The 15,917-nt window shown below is 44.7% G+C and overlaps 1 protein-coding gene across 1 annotated transcript; it reads left to right on the forward strand.

The window, feature by feature from the left end:
• Positions 1 to 5,078: 5,078 nt before the first annotated feature.
• On the forward strand, positions 5,079 to 12,880 carry LOC130124420 (LIM/homeobox protein Lhx8-like; the record flags this gene model as incomplete). Its single annotated transcript, XM_056293878.1, has 7 exons — positions 5,079 to 5,148; positions 6,369 to 6,524; positions 6,958 to 7,079; positions 8,367 to 8,584; positions 9,851 to 9,963; positions 12,322 to 12,417; positions 12,833 to 12,880. Coding segments are annotated over exons 1-7 (780 nt in total), but the record flags the coding sequence as incomplete, so codon positions are not given.
• Positions 12,881 to 15,917: the final 3,037 nt, after the last annotated feature.

Raw genomic sequence — 15,917 nt, forward strand, 5'->3', positions numbered from 1 at the left:
GGCGTAGAAGGTAAAAGAGCATATTGAAGATTTGATATCAAAATTTAGGATGGGGACAGTCCCCATTCACCTGCTTTTGTGTACAATTACATATTGAGGGTGAATTCTGAGTAATAAGGCAAATTTCATTGCAGCTCAGGGTCCGTGTAGTGATTTTCTTACTCTTAGTAACAAATGTAAATGTATTTATCATTTATCTAACTCAACTCTGTATTACAAACTCAATCTACATAAATTTGGGGTTTTTAAGCTCCAGTGTGTTAATAATCGTTGAAATTTACAATAGTTGGTACTAGTCAGTAGTTGGTAGTACTAGTAGTTAAGTCCAGTTTTGTACTTGAACCTTATCGCCTGTTGCCGGTTCACTGCACAATGGCAATTTTCAACACAATTACAATCCATTTCTAGTTCAATTCCAGTTCAATTCAAACTGGAAACGTACAGAGTTCATCTCCCTGAGCCAGCTTAAATCATAATTGAGAGTACTTGAAGCTGATTTCACAACATGTACTTGTTTTTTATAATCTGCTTGTAATTTAACTTTTTGTGCTAAATGTTGGTTGTCTTTTGTTTGTGTTTTCAAATGTGTAATTTTGCAACTGTGTGATTTTGTATCTGTGCTTTCTAATTGCTGCTGCCTATCTTGGCCAGGTCTCCCTTGAAAAAGAGGTTTGTAATCTCAACGGGATCCTCCTCGTTAAATAAAGGCTAAATAAATAAATTCCACAACACAAAATTCAGGCTTATCATATCCAATGTTCATGCCCCTTCTCCACCCGAGGGTGAAGCGTGCACGTCCCTATAAGGTTATTATTAAGGTGCAGTGTGCACTCTCATGGTCTAATTTTAAGCTCCTTCTTTTTATAGGCTTTATATGGGTCTTTCTTTTAAATTCAGTTTTTCATTTTGTTTTTGCATGTAATGTGAAGAGCTAGTACTTTGTTACTGTTATCATTTTAGATAAAATTGTATCAAATAATTTTTACATTATAATGAAGGCGGCTTGTATTCACAATCAGGACAAAAGCAGGTGAATGGGGACTGTCCCCATTCCACATTCTGATATCAAGTCTTCAATATGCTCTTTTACCTTCAAGCTCAGCCAAAAGGTACTTGAAGTAAAATGTCCATAAGATTAATTAAGACACAAGTAAGACTTGACTGAATTTTTTTCACACACAATAAAGGAATTTCAACGATCAAGCCCCCATTCAGAAGGCCAACCAGTGTATTGGTTTTTGGTTAAATATCACTCTTTGTGGAAGTGTAACGGTAAGAGTATAAGGGTACTTCATGGCTCCTAGGTCTCGAGTCAGGCCAGAAGCTGGTTACAGTTTGGAATCTCAATTTTGTTAGGATATAATTTTATAATTATATTGCAATATCCCTGTCTGGAAAGGTATACGAATAGCTACTAGGGATTGAAATGGGGAAGATAAAAACAATAGATGCACGACAAATACAGGCGTTTAAAGTCTCTTGCTAATGCTAATTAACCCATTAGACGCAACAAATAACATGAGTCTCTCTGGTCGGAATCACGTGGGCACGCCCCTCGCTCAGGATACGTCTCGAGAAAGGGGGACTAGTGGACGAGCTGATCAGGCTTTAGCTCAGTGCCAAGCACTACCACTCAAGGCCTGAAGGGGAAACCGGTAGGCAATATACGAGTAAACTGCCGCTAATCAGGGAGGAGGGATCGGCAGTCATGCGACTCTGATTTTAGGTCTTTGGAAAGCGGAAGTTGGGTGAAGGGATGTCGAATCCCTGCTAGGAGATCTAAGAGTGAAGCTGACCCAGTATAACCGTACTGGAGTTCGGGAGCCTCCATGCCGCGAGGTGGCAGAACCGCACAGGCAACACGACGACACGCACGCTTAGGAGGACTTCTGCGAGTGCAGCGTTGCATCTGGGCGGGAAAGAGGTTAGACTTAGGTGTCGGGACGCGTAACAAGAGGACATTTAGGAATGGGACGACTGGAGAGTTGATGTTGCAAGTGTAGGTGCATATAAATAACAGACAGAGTCGGGCTGTGTCGCTTAGTAACGTGTATTCACCGGCTGTGCCCATAACGCAACTTACACAAGGCAAGTATACATCAATCAGTGCCCCCAGGGGGAGCTGTTGGCTGCATAACATTACCCTACAACAGTTGATTGAGAGGGACTCATCAAGCTGGATTGAATCATAATGTAGACCTAGACAGAAATAAATAATAACAAGCCATTATGAACGGTGTAAGGACCCACGGAAGACTGGAGCGGGAGAGGGAGGGAAGGCGGGTTAGGACTTCAGGTGAACCGCCCTGGAGATCGCGGCTTGCTCTCTCGTTTTGTGCTGATACCGCGCGTTGCGTTAGCTTGCGTGACGTCAGTTCACAGCAGAGGGGGTAGCATAGCAGTCTCAGATCATGTTACTGTGTACCATCATAACAGGAGTGCCCTCACCTATCCGGTCCTCAATGTGGCTTATAATCATGTGGAGTACCGGTCCAGAGACAAGATTAAGATGGCTTGGATATGTGTGGAGGAGAGATGCTATTGGGAGAAGGATGCTGAATATGGAGCTGCCAGGGAAGAGGACGGCCAAAGAGGAGGTTTATGGATGTGGGGAGGGAGGACATGCAGGTGGCTGATGTGACAGAGGAAGACGCAGAAGACAGGAAGCGATGGAAACGGATGATCCGCTGTGGCGACCCCTAACGGGAGCAGCCGAAAGTAGTAGTAGCAGTAGTAGTACCGGTCCAGTCTCTGGGATCCTGGATCGTGGTTTACACCCCAAAAATCATATGTAATAATACAAATCAATTTGGAAATAATTTTCGGGGAAAATAACTGTAAAGTTACATAAAAACCGCTCATGAAATTAGAAAGTTATGATTTTTGGGATGCCCCATGCAGGGTCACGCTGGGCGTCTCGGTCAGATAAGGTTTAATTGTCTGTCAGTGTTTGTTAGGTTATTTTGTCATGTCTGGCGATCGGTTTAAATTACTCAGAGCACGCTATGTCCGTGTTAATAGCCGTTATTATAACTTGTACATTAAAAACACAATGCTCAACTCAAAATTTGGCTCATGTCAGGTTTCTAGGCTTTAACCATGCGGGTCTCTTGTGTGCAAGACTGGTGTTTGAAAGTGACAGCACGATAAGACCCTGAGGGGCCGCCGCCCAACATTATGAGCTCCAATTTCAGACTAACCCCTCTGTCTGACCTACTGCACACAAAGATCAGAAAACACGAATTCAAAATAACTCACCCGAATGATTAATAACAAAAAATAATAACACACAATTGAAGTGTACTAATATCCCTAAAGGAAAACGGGTCTAACTCTAAAACCGGTCTAAAATTAACAGATATGTTATTAAATCTTAATTATTTTGTCATCACGTGACACTAAGAGCAACAATTATTGTCATCATAACCTGATTTATGTTCGTAGTACCGACCACAGTAACTCGTGACACTCAAAAGCGGAGAAAATACAAAATTACGAAATTTCATATTTCTCCAATTGCAAACTTTGAGTGCACGTGGCGACTGTAGCTTAAGCCCAATTTCCATAATTTCAATTCTGCTATCAATTAACACATAAATTAACACTGCTACCAAATTTCAAGATCAACCAACACGTGGTTCAGTCATAACCGAACCTTGAAAATCGAAAGAAAAAAATCGGGAAAAACGTGATTTTTGGTGATTTTAGCGATTTTTGACCGATTTGGGGGCGTGGCCCCCCATGTGCAGCTTTTCGAGATCCAGTCTTGAACGTGGTTTATGGCACACAAGGAAGCTTTAGCTGTATTGGTTGAGCTCCATGACCCTAGAGAAGCAGTAGAAGCTTCAACATAAGCCGCCCCGATCACGTAGTTTTTCTTTGTCACCTCTGAAAAATCATTCAACTTTAAGTGCGATTTTCTCAGTGGAAGAAAAAGAAACAAATCCCGGCTGATTTTTGGACTCCTCAAATGATTCCCCACTAACGATTTTTCTTCAAATTCGGGCCAGCTCAATGTCTTCCGGGTGTAAAATGGACTTTAAAAAAGTTTGGTTTACACAAAAATCGAGTTTGAAATTATCTAGTTTGGTGACGTCATTGTGACGTCATCGTGACTTTATGGGAAGATATAGCTCTCTAATGCATAGTCCAAACGATTATCTAACAGCCCTGTGGTCGCAATTGGTCGAATCTATGATGGTTTTCTAAAAAATAAGGCCCCCCAATTTGGTGAAAAAAGCGTCTCCGTCTATATATATATATATATATATATATGTACACACTGAATCAAGCCAAATTTTCTCTCTGCCGGTATACGAAAACGGTAAGAGCTAGGGATTTGAAATTTGTTGCGGCTATTCATACTTAGTCAAAGTTTAATTCAAATTTTTTAAATTTCAACTTTCTACTTCAACTTTAAGGTGTCTTTTGAAGGCCTTAAAAAATGGCATTTTTTTTGCAAAATCGTTACTATTTAGTATTACTGCGCTGGCAAAGCCGTTAAAGTGCTCCACTTTAAACGACCAGTCCATCGTACCAGCAGTCATTTAAAGTGAATCTGGGTTGATAACGTGAGTCTTCAGAAGCAGATCCGGCCCGTCTGCAGAAAACTCGGGGAGTGCACCAACCAGCCCCCCACTCGCGCTTGCCAGCGCAGTGGTGCGGTAAAAATAAAGCGTTCGTACCCTGGACAGTGAGTGGATGGGGGTGGCAAATATCTAGCGCCCTTAAATTCGGACCATGTGAAAACTGGCAGGAGTGATGCGTCGTGCATGCGTACAGCCAAACAAGCCTTGGTTGGCGTCCCCCTACACAGGAGCAGCCAGGGATGCCGCGGAGCTGGAGGTGCGGCCACGCAGGGACACGCAGGCTTTAAAATGACAACACAACACTGCGCACCGCGCCACATGTGAGGGAGGACTGCTTTCGAGGAGGACGCGGGACGGTCCTGAGCCCTCCCTGTACGCTGGCAAACCAGGGGGGAAAGAGAAGAGGTTGGATTTCAAATCTGCAGCGGTTTAAAAAACAATTTGTGGTCTTTGTGGAAGAAAGAGGCCTGATTGGTTTTGCATTAAGAACAATGTAGCAACTATTGGAAGTAGCGCGCCAAGTCTTGTTACAATGTTTCATCCCGTCTCCCACAGCGCGGTAAGTTAAGCTGAACACCTGATTTATGTAAAATTGTGATAATTCGTGTAAATATTTAACTGCTCGACGCTTCAAGTAGAAAATTATAACTTTTAGGCCTGCAGCCGTAGCAGGTTTTCGTCATTAGCGGTTAAACAAGTTTTGTATTTTGTCTCTAAAACTTCTAGGACCGCACAGCACCCAAAATAAACGCACCTCAATTACAGGCCTAATTCTGTATTTGTCATGGTAAACCATGGTGGCCAAGAGAAAAACAACCGACGTCCACGGCGTCTCTTGTTTTTTGTTTTTTTTGTTGGTTTTTTTTGTTTTGTTTGCACATTTATTGGCTCCAACACACGGCTGTTAAGGAATGGGACAAGGAACGAATGAATTATTCGAACTATGTGGCCTACTGTGTGGGTGTGAAGAGACCACAGGGCACAAACTCTGGACTCCACGTTTAAAACTTGATCGACTATAATAGCTGGTTATGTTTGCACCGTCCACACATGATGGGTGGTCACGTCCCCGGAGGCCGAGCGAAGCCGGCTGACCGATCCGTTCAGGTGCGCTGATTGGAAACAAACGAGCTTCAGCTGCGCTCGCAGCAGGGGAGCTACCTGGCGTCAGACTGACAAGTCAAGTTGTGAGAAGAATTTCACTGGGGGGGGGGGGGTGTTCTGGATGAGTTTTTGCTCGTTGCCGGGGAAACATTTTTTTTTTTTTACGAAGAGGCTCGCGCGTTGTGTCGTCATGTCGGAGGAAGGCCAGGCTGCCGAGGGCGGTTTGTTTTCGCTCAAATATGTGAACACATCACACGTAATAATGCTTAATAAATCAAACTTGTTTAATAAGAGCCTCTCTTTGAGATCGAGTGTTTAATGTCATCTGGGCCTGTATGGGCTCCTCTTACAGCCAGAACTCAACGAATTTGGCTGAAATAGGCTGGGCGTTTATCAGACGTTACCTTAACGTTGTTGAAGTACAGCAAATTGGAAACAAATCTCAGCAAGTGGCAAATAGTGCTTTTTTTGTTTATTAAAATTCTGACGTGTTATAGTTATACACCTAAACAAATACTGGAACGAGTTACATTTGTTTTGCTTTCTGAACCAGCTTTACATTTTATCACAGCCCTTCTCCTCGTTGGAGCGGACCGTGTGGTTCTTGAAGAAGTGGCTTGAATATATATATATATATATTTATTATTTATTTATTTTGTTTTTCTTCTTAAACAGGGTTCTTCTGGGCCCGACGATGCTTTCGAGGATGACTCGTGTTCGCCAACCTCGTCATTTTCGTCGTCCTCTGCCCAGCCCACCAACGTCTCCCTGCCGGACCGAGTCCTCTGCGCCAACTGCGGCCTGGAGATCGTGGACCGATACCTCCTCAAGGTCGGTTCGTCTCGTCAGGTCACGTCCCTGATCAGAACCCCGCAACGCCCTTGGACACGAGTTGAGGGTGGTGGTATAACGACCACGAGCCACTCGGAACCCAACTCTGTAGTTTACATATATATATATATATATATATATATATATATATATATATATATATACAGCTGGTGGTTGCTTATGGCATGAAACGGGCTTGTACTGCCTCATAAAGAGTTGACTTGACTCACTGGATTATTTTGCTCCTTATTTGTTCAGCACTTTCCCCGCCGTTGAGTGTTTCGTTTATATTTTAAATCAATTTCAGTGTTCTCGTAAACCAACGGTGTTCTAGATGTATTGGCTGTAGGAAACAGACCGTCGCCCCCCCCCACCCACCACCACCACCACCACCACCATCATCTTTATCTTTACCCTTTTTTTCCCACCACAGGTAAACAACTTGTGCTGGCACGTGCGCTGCTTGTCGTGCAACGCGTGTCAGGCGTCGCTGGGGCGGCACGTGAGCTGCTACATCAAAGACAAACAGGTTTTCTGCAAGCTGGACTACTTCCGGTAAAACAAGACCCTTTTTTTCTGTTGCGCTTTATTCAAATTCACTAACGCGCATCGCCACCGAGTGCCTAATGACGATCATTTGGAGTGAAATTTCAAGCCCAGTGATTTGTGGCGTTTCAACGGGCCTTGGCTTTTTTTGTTGTTGTCTTCTGTTGTTAGGAAAACACACTTAGTTCCCCAAATGCCGGGTGATGTTTTGTACTTGGACTCCTGTACTGTATGCTGAGCCATTCCCTGGGCCGCCGCTGGCCTGCAACGCCGCTCCTCGCTGAAGCTGAGGGCCTTATTAACAAACACACGTGTATATGAAACCGTTTTGCTTTGTTGGGACCATGCTGCTTTAAAAACAACCTTTCTTTGTATGCTCTGAAGAAGGCGCTTCGCAAAAAAGGGGCAGATGTTCGGATCTTGTTTGCGATGCAGCTATATTGTAGAGGGATTTTACAATATCTAACACCATTTCCATCCAGTAGTGTATTACAGAGGCACATGGTGGCTATAAAATCCCTTAGTGATGTTCTCGTTTTGTTACTTTTATGTTTATTTTTTTTTTAATAGGACTGCTCCGGCTGATTTCACTCATTAATCCTCCGCTGTCAGGTTTTGCTAAAAATAAAATCAGATGGTAAAGTTTTATTTCTACTATTTTTTCTTTTTTCTTTTTGAAAGAATCTGCACACACATGGTCCTGCATAGCATCCGAGTCGGGTCCTTTCTTAAAAGAAGATGAGTATGTAGGCCCAAGTACAGACTCCCCTCACATTTCTCTCTGGACATTTCTATCCTACAAGCTTCATTACGTGTCTGTTGATTGGAATCTGTTTTTACTGTGAATCCCAGCTTTGCCAGTACATGGATGGTGTCTTTCCTCCATTCATTAGTGTTTTCTGAAATTAGTCAAAATGCTAAGTATTTGAATCCTTGAAATAAATCAATAATTTCTCAAGCCCTCCATTCAATTCCCTCCCTTTAGAGAGTTTTGGTATGACATTTTGAAGCTGTGGAGGCTGGGTCATCCTTCACAGGTGACGGGTCAGCTGAAAACAGTCCAAAATGGTGAACAGAAAAGAACGAGTGCCCTAAGAAAATAACCGGGTTATGGTTTTGAACGGCCTCTGACCAGGAATAAGAGGGGGTCATATCTCATCCCTCTGCCTTTGCCACAATCATGTGGATTGTGATAGCATTTATTGCCGTTTCTGAAGCCTTGGTTAAATAACTAAATGGATGCCACCATAAAAAAAACCCAAAGAAGCTATATATGCCTTTCCTTTTGTTTTTCAGGAAGTATGGGACCCGCTGTGCCCGGTGTGGTCGTAACATCCATTCCAACGACTGGGTGCGTCGGGCGCGTGGCAGCACCTTCCACCTGGCTTGCTTCTCCTGTAATTCTTGCAAGCGCCAGCTCAACACCGGGGAGGAATTTGGACTGATAGACGACCGGGTGCTCTGCCGCACACACTACGAGATGATGGAGAGTATCAAACGGACCCAGGAAACCAGTGAGTGAAAGGACTGGGCACATGAATTAACGAGTGGATGGATGGATGGGTGCTGGTCGATGGGTTGCTCTCCGGGGTGTTACCATGGACCTCTTCAGGTGCACCTAATGCTAAATGGAGGGAGAGATGAAATGGTAGATATGTTATATGGATAAACTGGATGATGGCATGTTCTGCTTGGCACATTTGCACCAAGGAAACGGTGTTTGTGTCTTTGTGTGAGATAACGAGAGGCCAAGGTGAGGTACATCACCATGGCTGACGATGTACAATGGACTCGCGTCCATTCTCAGTTTTCCCCTGTTTGTCACCACAGTTGTATGGCACAGTCTCCTGAGTGTGTAATGATAAATGAAGATCAAGTAGTCTGAGCTGGCATGAGGGATGCAAACTCTTTTAAATTTTAGATTCGGTCTACCTTACCTGGGGTCATCTTTTTGAAATGGGCGCTATCTGCATGCTGCTGCAGTGGAGACATCACCTCGTGCTGATTGTCAAGCGGAAGAGATTAAAAAAAAAATGCAAATGCTCTCGTTGCTGATTTGGACCAATATTATCATGCCAATGAGATGTTTTAAAATGGCTATTAAATCAAGTGATTAGCAACACGATCTAATTTGACTGCTCATTAGGACTCGGTGCATATGCATGTGTCTTGTGTGTTAAGAGATGTCTTCGATTTTCCCCTAAATTCCCAACTGTATGTAGAGGCACGTTATTAACCAAAATTAAATTTGGAAATGATTTTATTTTAACTGATTGGTTCTGCTGACAGCAAGATGCATTGTGAGCTTGCGGTCGTCGGTACCCATTGGTTTGAACTGGGAATGCAAAGAAACTTTTTGGGGAGCAGAATGGTTCATGCCACAGGTGACGGGTAATCCCCATAATCTAACATCCATCCATTATCCAAACCGTTTATCCTGCTCTCAGGGTCGCGGGGATGCTGGATCCTATCCCAGCAGTCATGCAAGAAGGTCCTGGGTTTGAGACCCAGGGTAGTCCTGGGTCATCCTCTGTGTGGAGTTTGCATGTTCTCCCGGTGTCTGCGTGGGTTTCCTCCATGTCCTCCGGTGAATCGGCCATACTAAATTGTCCCTAGGTGTGTGTGTGTGTGTGTGTGTGTGTGTGTGTGTGTGTGTGTGAGCCCTGTGATGGACTGGTGGCCTGTCCATGGGGTCTCCCCACACCTGCCATAATCTAACAATTGGTCAAAATCGAGATTGTTGAGATCCTAAAATGTGTATCCTGTGTGCTTTCTGTTAGAGAGAGAGAGAGCACAAAATGGCGACGACGCACTCTTGGGTAAGGACGTTATCGGCGCCATGTCAAAACCAGCCAAGAGGGCCAGAACAAGCTTCACTGTGGACCAGTTACAGGTAACTGATCCTGAGGAAACAAGGCTCCGTGTTTGCATATCGCACACACTAATGCGAGTTGGCGAACACGCCGGGTATGTTTGGGTGTGTTGTTCAAGCGGTCTTTAAAAATGATTTATAATCTCACCATGATGAGGCTAGACGGGGCGGGCTTCCCGCCAGAGATGTTGAGTCTCAGGGAAGTGGCAGGAATATTTACCCTCGCACCACTTTTGACAGCCGTCAGTTGAAAACGTTAGGTACGCCTTCCTACCTTTCTAATACTGCGGCGCATCCCCGATTGCCCTCAGAGCAACCTTAATTTATTACGATGGCTTGATTGAGATGTCTTGCAAGTGTTTCACAGGGATGCCAGCCAGCGCTGACTCAAACTCTCTGCACGGTGTTGCGTTTGCTGGCAGTTGATCTCCGGTTGTAATGGCTTGTTCCAGCTCGCCATGCAGATGTTTGACTGGGTCGACTTCCAGCAATGAGGCGGGCCAGCGCAGTAAGACACTGTAGACCCATTTCTGAGCGGTCTTGTCCTCGTGTGAGGTGAGGCATTAATCCTGCTGGGAGAAATCCTGTGCAGATTGGATATGCCGCCCTGATTGGCATCATGTTGAAGTATCCTCTGGCATTAAAATATCAGTTCACTTTATAAAGGTGCCCAGTCTGCACCGTTTAACGTTTGGATCTTTAAGGTCATCGGCTGCTCCGTTTCTGCTGCGGTTTAACAAGTTGTGAATTCTTTCCTGGGTGTTTTCAGCACTAGTGTTTCTGGTTGTTGATTGGTTTTAAATGTAGTCCATGTGTTGCTCCTCACATCAACCTCATTTGGTCTTCGTCAATGAGCCATTTGCAACCCCGGGCCTGCTGTTGGCTGCATGCCGTCTGAGTGGAAAACATTTCCAGATCCTCAGGAAACAACATACAATCGCACCCCCGTTTAAAGGTACTTGCCTTTGTAGGGAGACGATAATGCGTCTGTTCAAAGGTGTTCAATAGCCGTTTTATTGTTGTTTGGCCTGTAGCTCAGAGTTGGCTCTTAGATGGGTTAAATCGTGCCTATTCTCCCTCATACACCCTCCATGTCTCGAGCCTCACAAATCCTCTTTTTCACCTTCACTAACTGAAGTGAACCTACTACGTGAAACTGAGTCATTTACTGCTGGTGAGGGTCCTCTCTTAAGACGGCGCCCCCTGCTGACAAAACTGGTGACAAAAGAACCTCTGCATGAACGATCACAACTGAACAAACCTAGCAATATAGGAGAAGCTTTCCTCCTTGTAACCTGCATAAGCACAGATGCAAGACGATCTGATGCTTTTCAGCTGATGTGACTGATCAATAAAGTGCATTGGAGAATTTAACACTCGGCAGCGTTTCGTTTTCTGAACCCTAACCATTACATTTGATTGAAACACTTATTTTCCTGCAAAGAAAAAATGAAATGAAATGGGCTAAACTAATCTGTAGGATTGCATCTTTACATGTTGAGCCTTAAATATTATTTAAAGTGGACATGACAGGAATTTACACTCCTCCTGGGTTTGTGCATTCAGCTCCAAGCACTCGCCATGTAGTTTCATTCAAAGCTCCAGGGGAATTGGAGGACACGGGTCATGGTGGAGATCACAGGACTGCATGCTCCCTTATAGTAACCAACATGAGCTAAGAGAGGCTTGTCCTACTCTTCTGAGCAGTCCCGATCACTGCCCCCCCCCCCCGCCGATCCGGGGAGGGCTGCAGACTCCCACATGCCTCCTCTGATACATGTGGCATCACCAGCCGCTTCTTTTCACCTGACAGTGAGGAGTTTCACCAGGGAGATGTAGCGCACGGGACGATCACGCTGCTCCTACCCCAAACAGGCGCCCTGACCGACCACAGGGGGCGCTAGTGCAGCGACCAGGACACATACCCACATCCGGCTTCCCACCCGCAGACAGGGCCTCTGTAGGGACACCCGACCAAGCCGGAGGCAACACGGGGATTCGAACCGCCGATCTCCGTGTTGGTAGGCAACGGAATAGACCGCTACGCTACCCAGACGCCCTGGTTGTTGTCTTTTAACGATATGAAATGCAGCTCCAGACTTTTCTCTGTCAAGGGAAAAACAGATCTTTACTCTGTACATTTGGCATGTATCAGTGCACTACTCGTCTGAACGCTTGGTATTTGTAAGGGGTTTGGCACTTAAGGACGGAGCATGTCCATGCATTTTTTGAGTATTTGTCATGATCATAGCTTTATGAACCCTGTGAAAGTTGTTGCACAGAGAGCCATGTGAACATTTATTTCAAGCTTTCATCGCACGGCGTTGGGTGATTCCTCGGGGCATTTTATAATCACTCCAACTTGTAACCAATTTCCAGATGATGCAGAACCAGTTTGCTACGGACAACAACCCAGACGCCCAGACCCTGCAGTTACTGGCAGAGAGGACTGGCCTCAGCCGCAGGGTCATACAGGTTGGCCCATCTTCCGCATAGTTTTTACTGACATAATTTATCCTTCTGGCCACACCCGGAGACGAAGCATATCTAGTCATAACTCTGAATAGAAGATGTATGGGTTTGCATTTTTGGATGGATTTGAAAGTAAGGACAGCGAACTACACCATTTTGTCTTGTGTTACTTGCTCTTTAACTACTGCAACATCCAGGACACAAAAATTGAATGTTTTTCCCCTTGGCGAATAGCTAAACCACTTTACATCTGCAGCAAGTCTGTTGCTGGTGACACAAATGTGGCATTGACAAATGTTTAGTTTGATGCGGCTCAATTAGAGAGGGCAGGAAACACTGAAATAGCAGGGTGCAACTTCAAATTTTAAGACAAATTGAACCGAAATTCCCCTTTTTGCCCCTCTCGCTCCTTTTCCAGGTTTGGTTCCAAAACTGCCGAGCTCGTCAAAAGAAACACGTCAGCCCGAGTAATATGTCTACAATGGTGACATCACTTCCTCCTGACCAGCTGAGTCCTCCTTTGATGGATGATCTACAATACACTTCCTATGTTTCCGGAGACCTGCCTCTTTTCCCGACACTGACCTACATGGATGGTAACATGCACACATTTCATTACTATGATAATGGTTATGGGAAGAAATTACTCCCATCACCAGCAAGGAACCATTCAAACTGGCTCTCTGAACGGCCTGTCTGGCCATGCATGGCCTGCAAGAAAACATGTTGTCGTGTCTATATTGTGGCCTGTAAAGAAAAATGCTATGTTTAAGGACACTATGGTAATCGGTGTTGCATATTAAATCCCTGATCCAAGACTTTGAGGGTGTAATACCATGTTGGAACAATATTCTCCAAGGACGTCAAAGTTCATTTCCAAGTTCACAAACTATGTAGTGGTGGCACGGTGGTGCAGTGGTTAGTGCAGTCACCTCACAGCAAGAAGGTCCTGGGTTCGAGCCCCGGGGTAGTCCAACCTTGGGGGTCATCCTCTGTGTGGAGTTTACATACTCTCCCTGCGTCTGTGTGGGTTTCCTCCCGCAGTCCAAAGACATGCAGGTCAGGTGAATCAGCCATACTGAATTGTCCCTAGGTGTGTGTGTGTGTGTGTGTGTGTGTGTGTGTGTGTGTGTGTGTGTCAGCCCTGTGATGGCCTGGCGGCCTGTCCAGGGTGTCTCCCCGCCTGCCGCTCAATGACTGCTGGGATAGGCTCCAGCATCCCCCGTGACCCTGAGAGCAGGATGAGCAGTTTGAATAATGGATGGATGGATGGATGGATGGACAACTATGTAGTGCTTCAAAACAATGGTTTAGATGTCATACCATTAATCAAGAGGTGAGCCATTTTGAATAAGGGGAGGGGGGCATCACATGGCATCTAATTTTTTTTTCTTTCCCAGCTCAACCACCAAACCCACTGCTGTTCCAGCCCCTCCTATCCAATGCCATGACACAGCTGCCAGTGAGCCACGTCTGAGTCGATGTGGGAGAACCCACACTGACAACTGGCAGTGGCTGAGGTCTGATGAAGAATTAAAGCATGGCACTTAACAGAAACATTTTTAATGGGAATGAATGAGGTTGATTAACGAGCTCTGTCCTTGTGATAAAGGAGCTTTTCCCTGCCTCTTGGTGTGCAGACATTAAAACGAAATTAAATCCATGAAGCTCTTTTAATTGATCCAATTCACGTCACGGATGACATGAGATTCAGGTTGGCAGTTAGTAGCAAATAGATGTATATGAAGTGAACCTGGTTTTGTTAATACAATAGCTATTGGTTATCGATTTTCCTGGTTTTTAATTTATTTGAAGAATGTCATGTGGCACTTTGTAGAAAGATAAATATGGATTGAATATAATTTTTTCTTTAAATGTTTGTTGTTTCAGTTAACTTTAGGATATGACTGTGTAAACATGGTTGTAACTGCTTTTGGTTTACACTAGCTTTGTGTGTGTGTGTGTGTGTGTGTGTGTGTGTGTGTGTGTGTGTGTGCGCGCGCGCGCGTGTGCAAGCAACTCGAGCACTCCAGACAACATGGCAGATTTTTTTTCCCTTCAACTCCAGGACCCTTATGAACTTTTCTGTGTTCAGCCAATAATAAAAGTCACAAAGAGTTAATTTTCTCTTGTTGTTGGCGCATTGTCATTCTGTTTTTGTATAATCATGCAGTAAATCAGGTGTGTCTTGACGTTTGGATCAGATTTTAATTCTCACCCCAGAAGTAAAATGGAATAGGGGTACACTGCCAGTCAAGTTTGTTGCAAATAGAAAATTCTGACTCTGATTCTTCACATGTGTATGCAGTGTGTCTACACTTATGGAGGGCTCTTGGAAATTCCAAGCAAAACTTAAGTGCAAGTGTTATATTTTTGGTTGGGAATCGGACTTTTTAATAACCACATATGATATGCCATATAATGCAGTAAGGTGAATAATATTTGATGAATGTACAGGAGTGGGGGGAGCATTCACTGGTTACGCAACAAAATGTCTGCTCCAGCTTGTTATAAATGCCCTTTCGAGCCTTACTTGGCACTAAAGTAGGAATTTAATTGCATAGTGTAGTGGTTTCCAATACGCCAGGTAATTAATAACATTCACCTGTTGATTTTTGGCCTGGAACAGGTGAATGTTATTAACACAGTGCTATCAAAATTCCTCCTCTAACGGGAGCAGCCGAAAGTAGTAGTAGTCGTCTCAAAATGATTCCTCTGCAGGAGAGCTGAGATATGATTGGCTGCTCTAACGTTATTTGACCACCAGGTGTCGCTAGTGCACACTATCGAATAAAGCCTCGCATAATTAACCCATTTCAAACTATAATGAAGCGGTTCATCCGCAATGTAATCTCATATTTCTCCTTAGCTACCAACATATTTTTAAAATGAAAGAGTTTCTGTAATAACCCCAATTGGACCCCTTTAATTCAAATCGGTGCAGTAAACAAGTTTAACATACAGGTAGAACAGTTGTGGTCCGTAAACACTTGGCCCCTCCTCCCCGGTTTAACGACACCAGAAGAACACGCCCCCTAGCCGCAGTTTCCAGAACACATCCCAGTTAGGCCGGGAGCCAGGACCAGCCCTCAGGATGTTTTCTGCTACCTTTTTTTCCCCCACTATTATTTCTTGTTAGCCTATACCTGCGGCCATCACAAGTTGATAACGCGCACCCCCAAGTCGACCCCGTTTGGCCTCAGGGGGCAGGTTAGCGCGGTCGTCTCACAGCAAGAAGATCCTGGGTGGGGTTTCCTCTGGGTGCTCCGGTCCAAAGACATGTAGATCAGGTGAATCAGCTGTACTAAATTGTCCCTAGGTGTGAATGTGTGTGTGTGTGTGTGTGTGTGTGTGTGTGTGTGTGTGTGTGTGTGTGGGCCCTGTGGTGGACTGGCTACCTGCCCAGGGTGTCTCCCCGTCTGCCCCCCAATGAACGCTGGGACAGGCTCCAGCATCCCGCGACCCTAATTAGTAATAAGCGGTTTGGATAATGGATGGATGGA

This window comes from Lampris incognitus, chromosome 14, assembly GCF_029633865.1.
Source record: "Lampris incognitus isolate fLamInc1 chromosome 14, fLamInc1.hap2, whole genome shotgun sequence".
NCBI classification, from domain to species: Eukaryota; Metazoa; Chordata; class Actinopteri; order Lampriformes; family Lampridae; genus Lampris; species Lampris incognitus.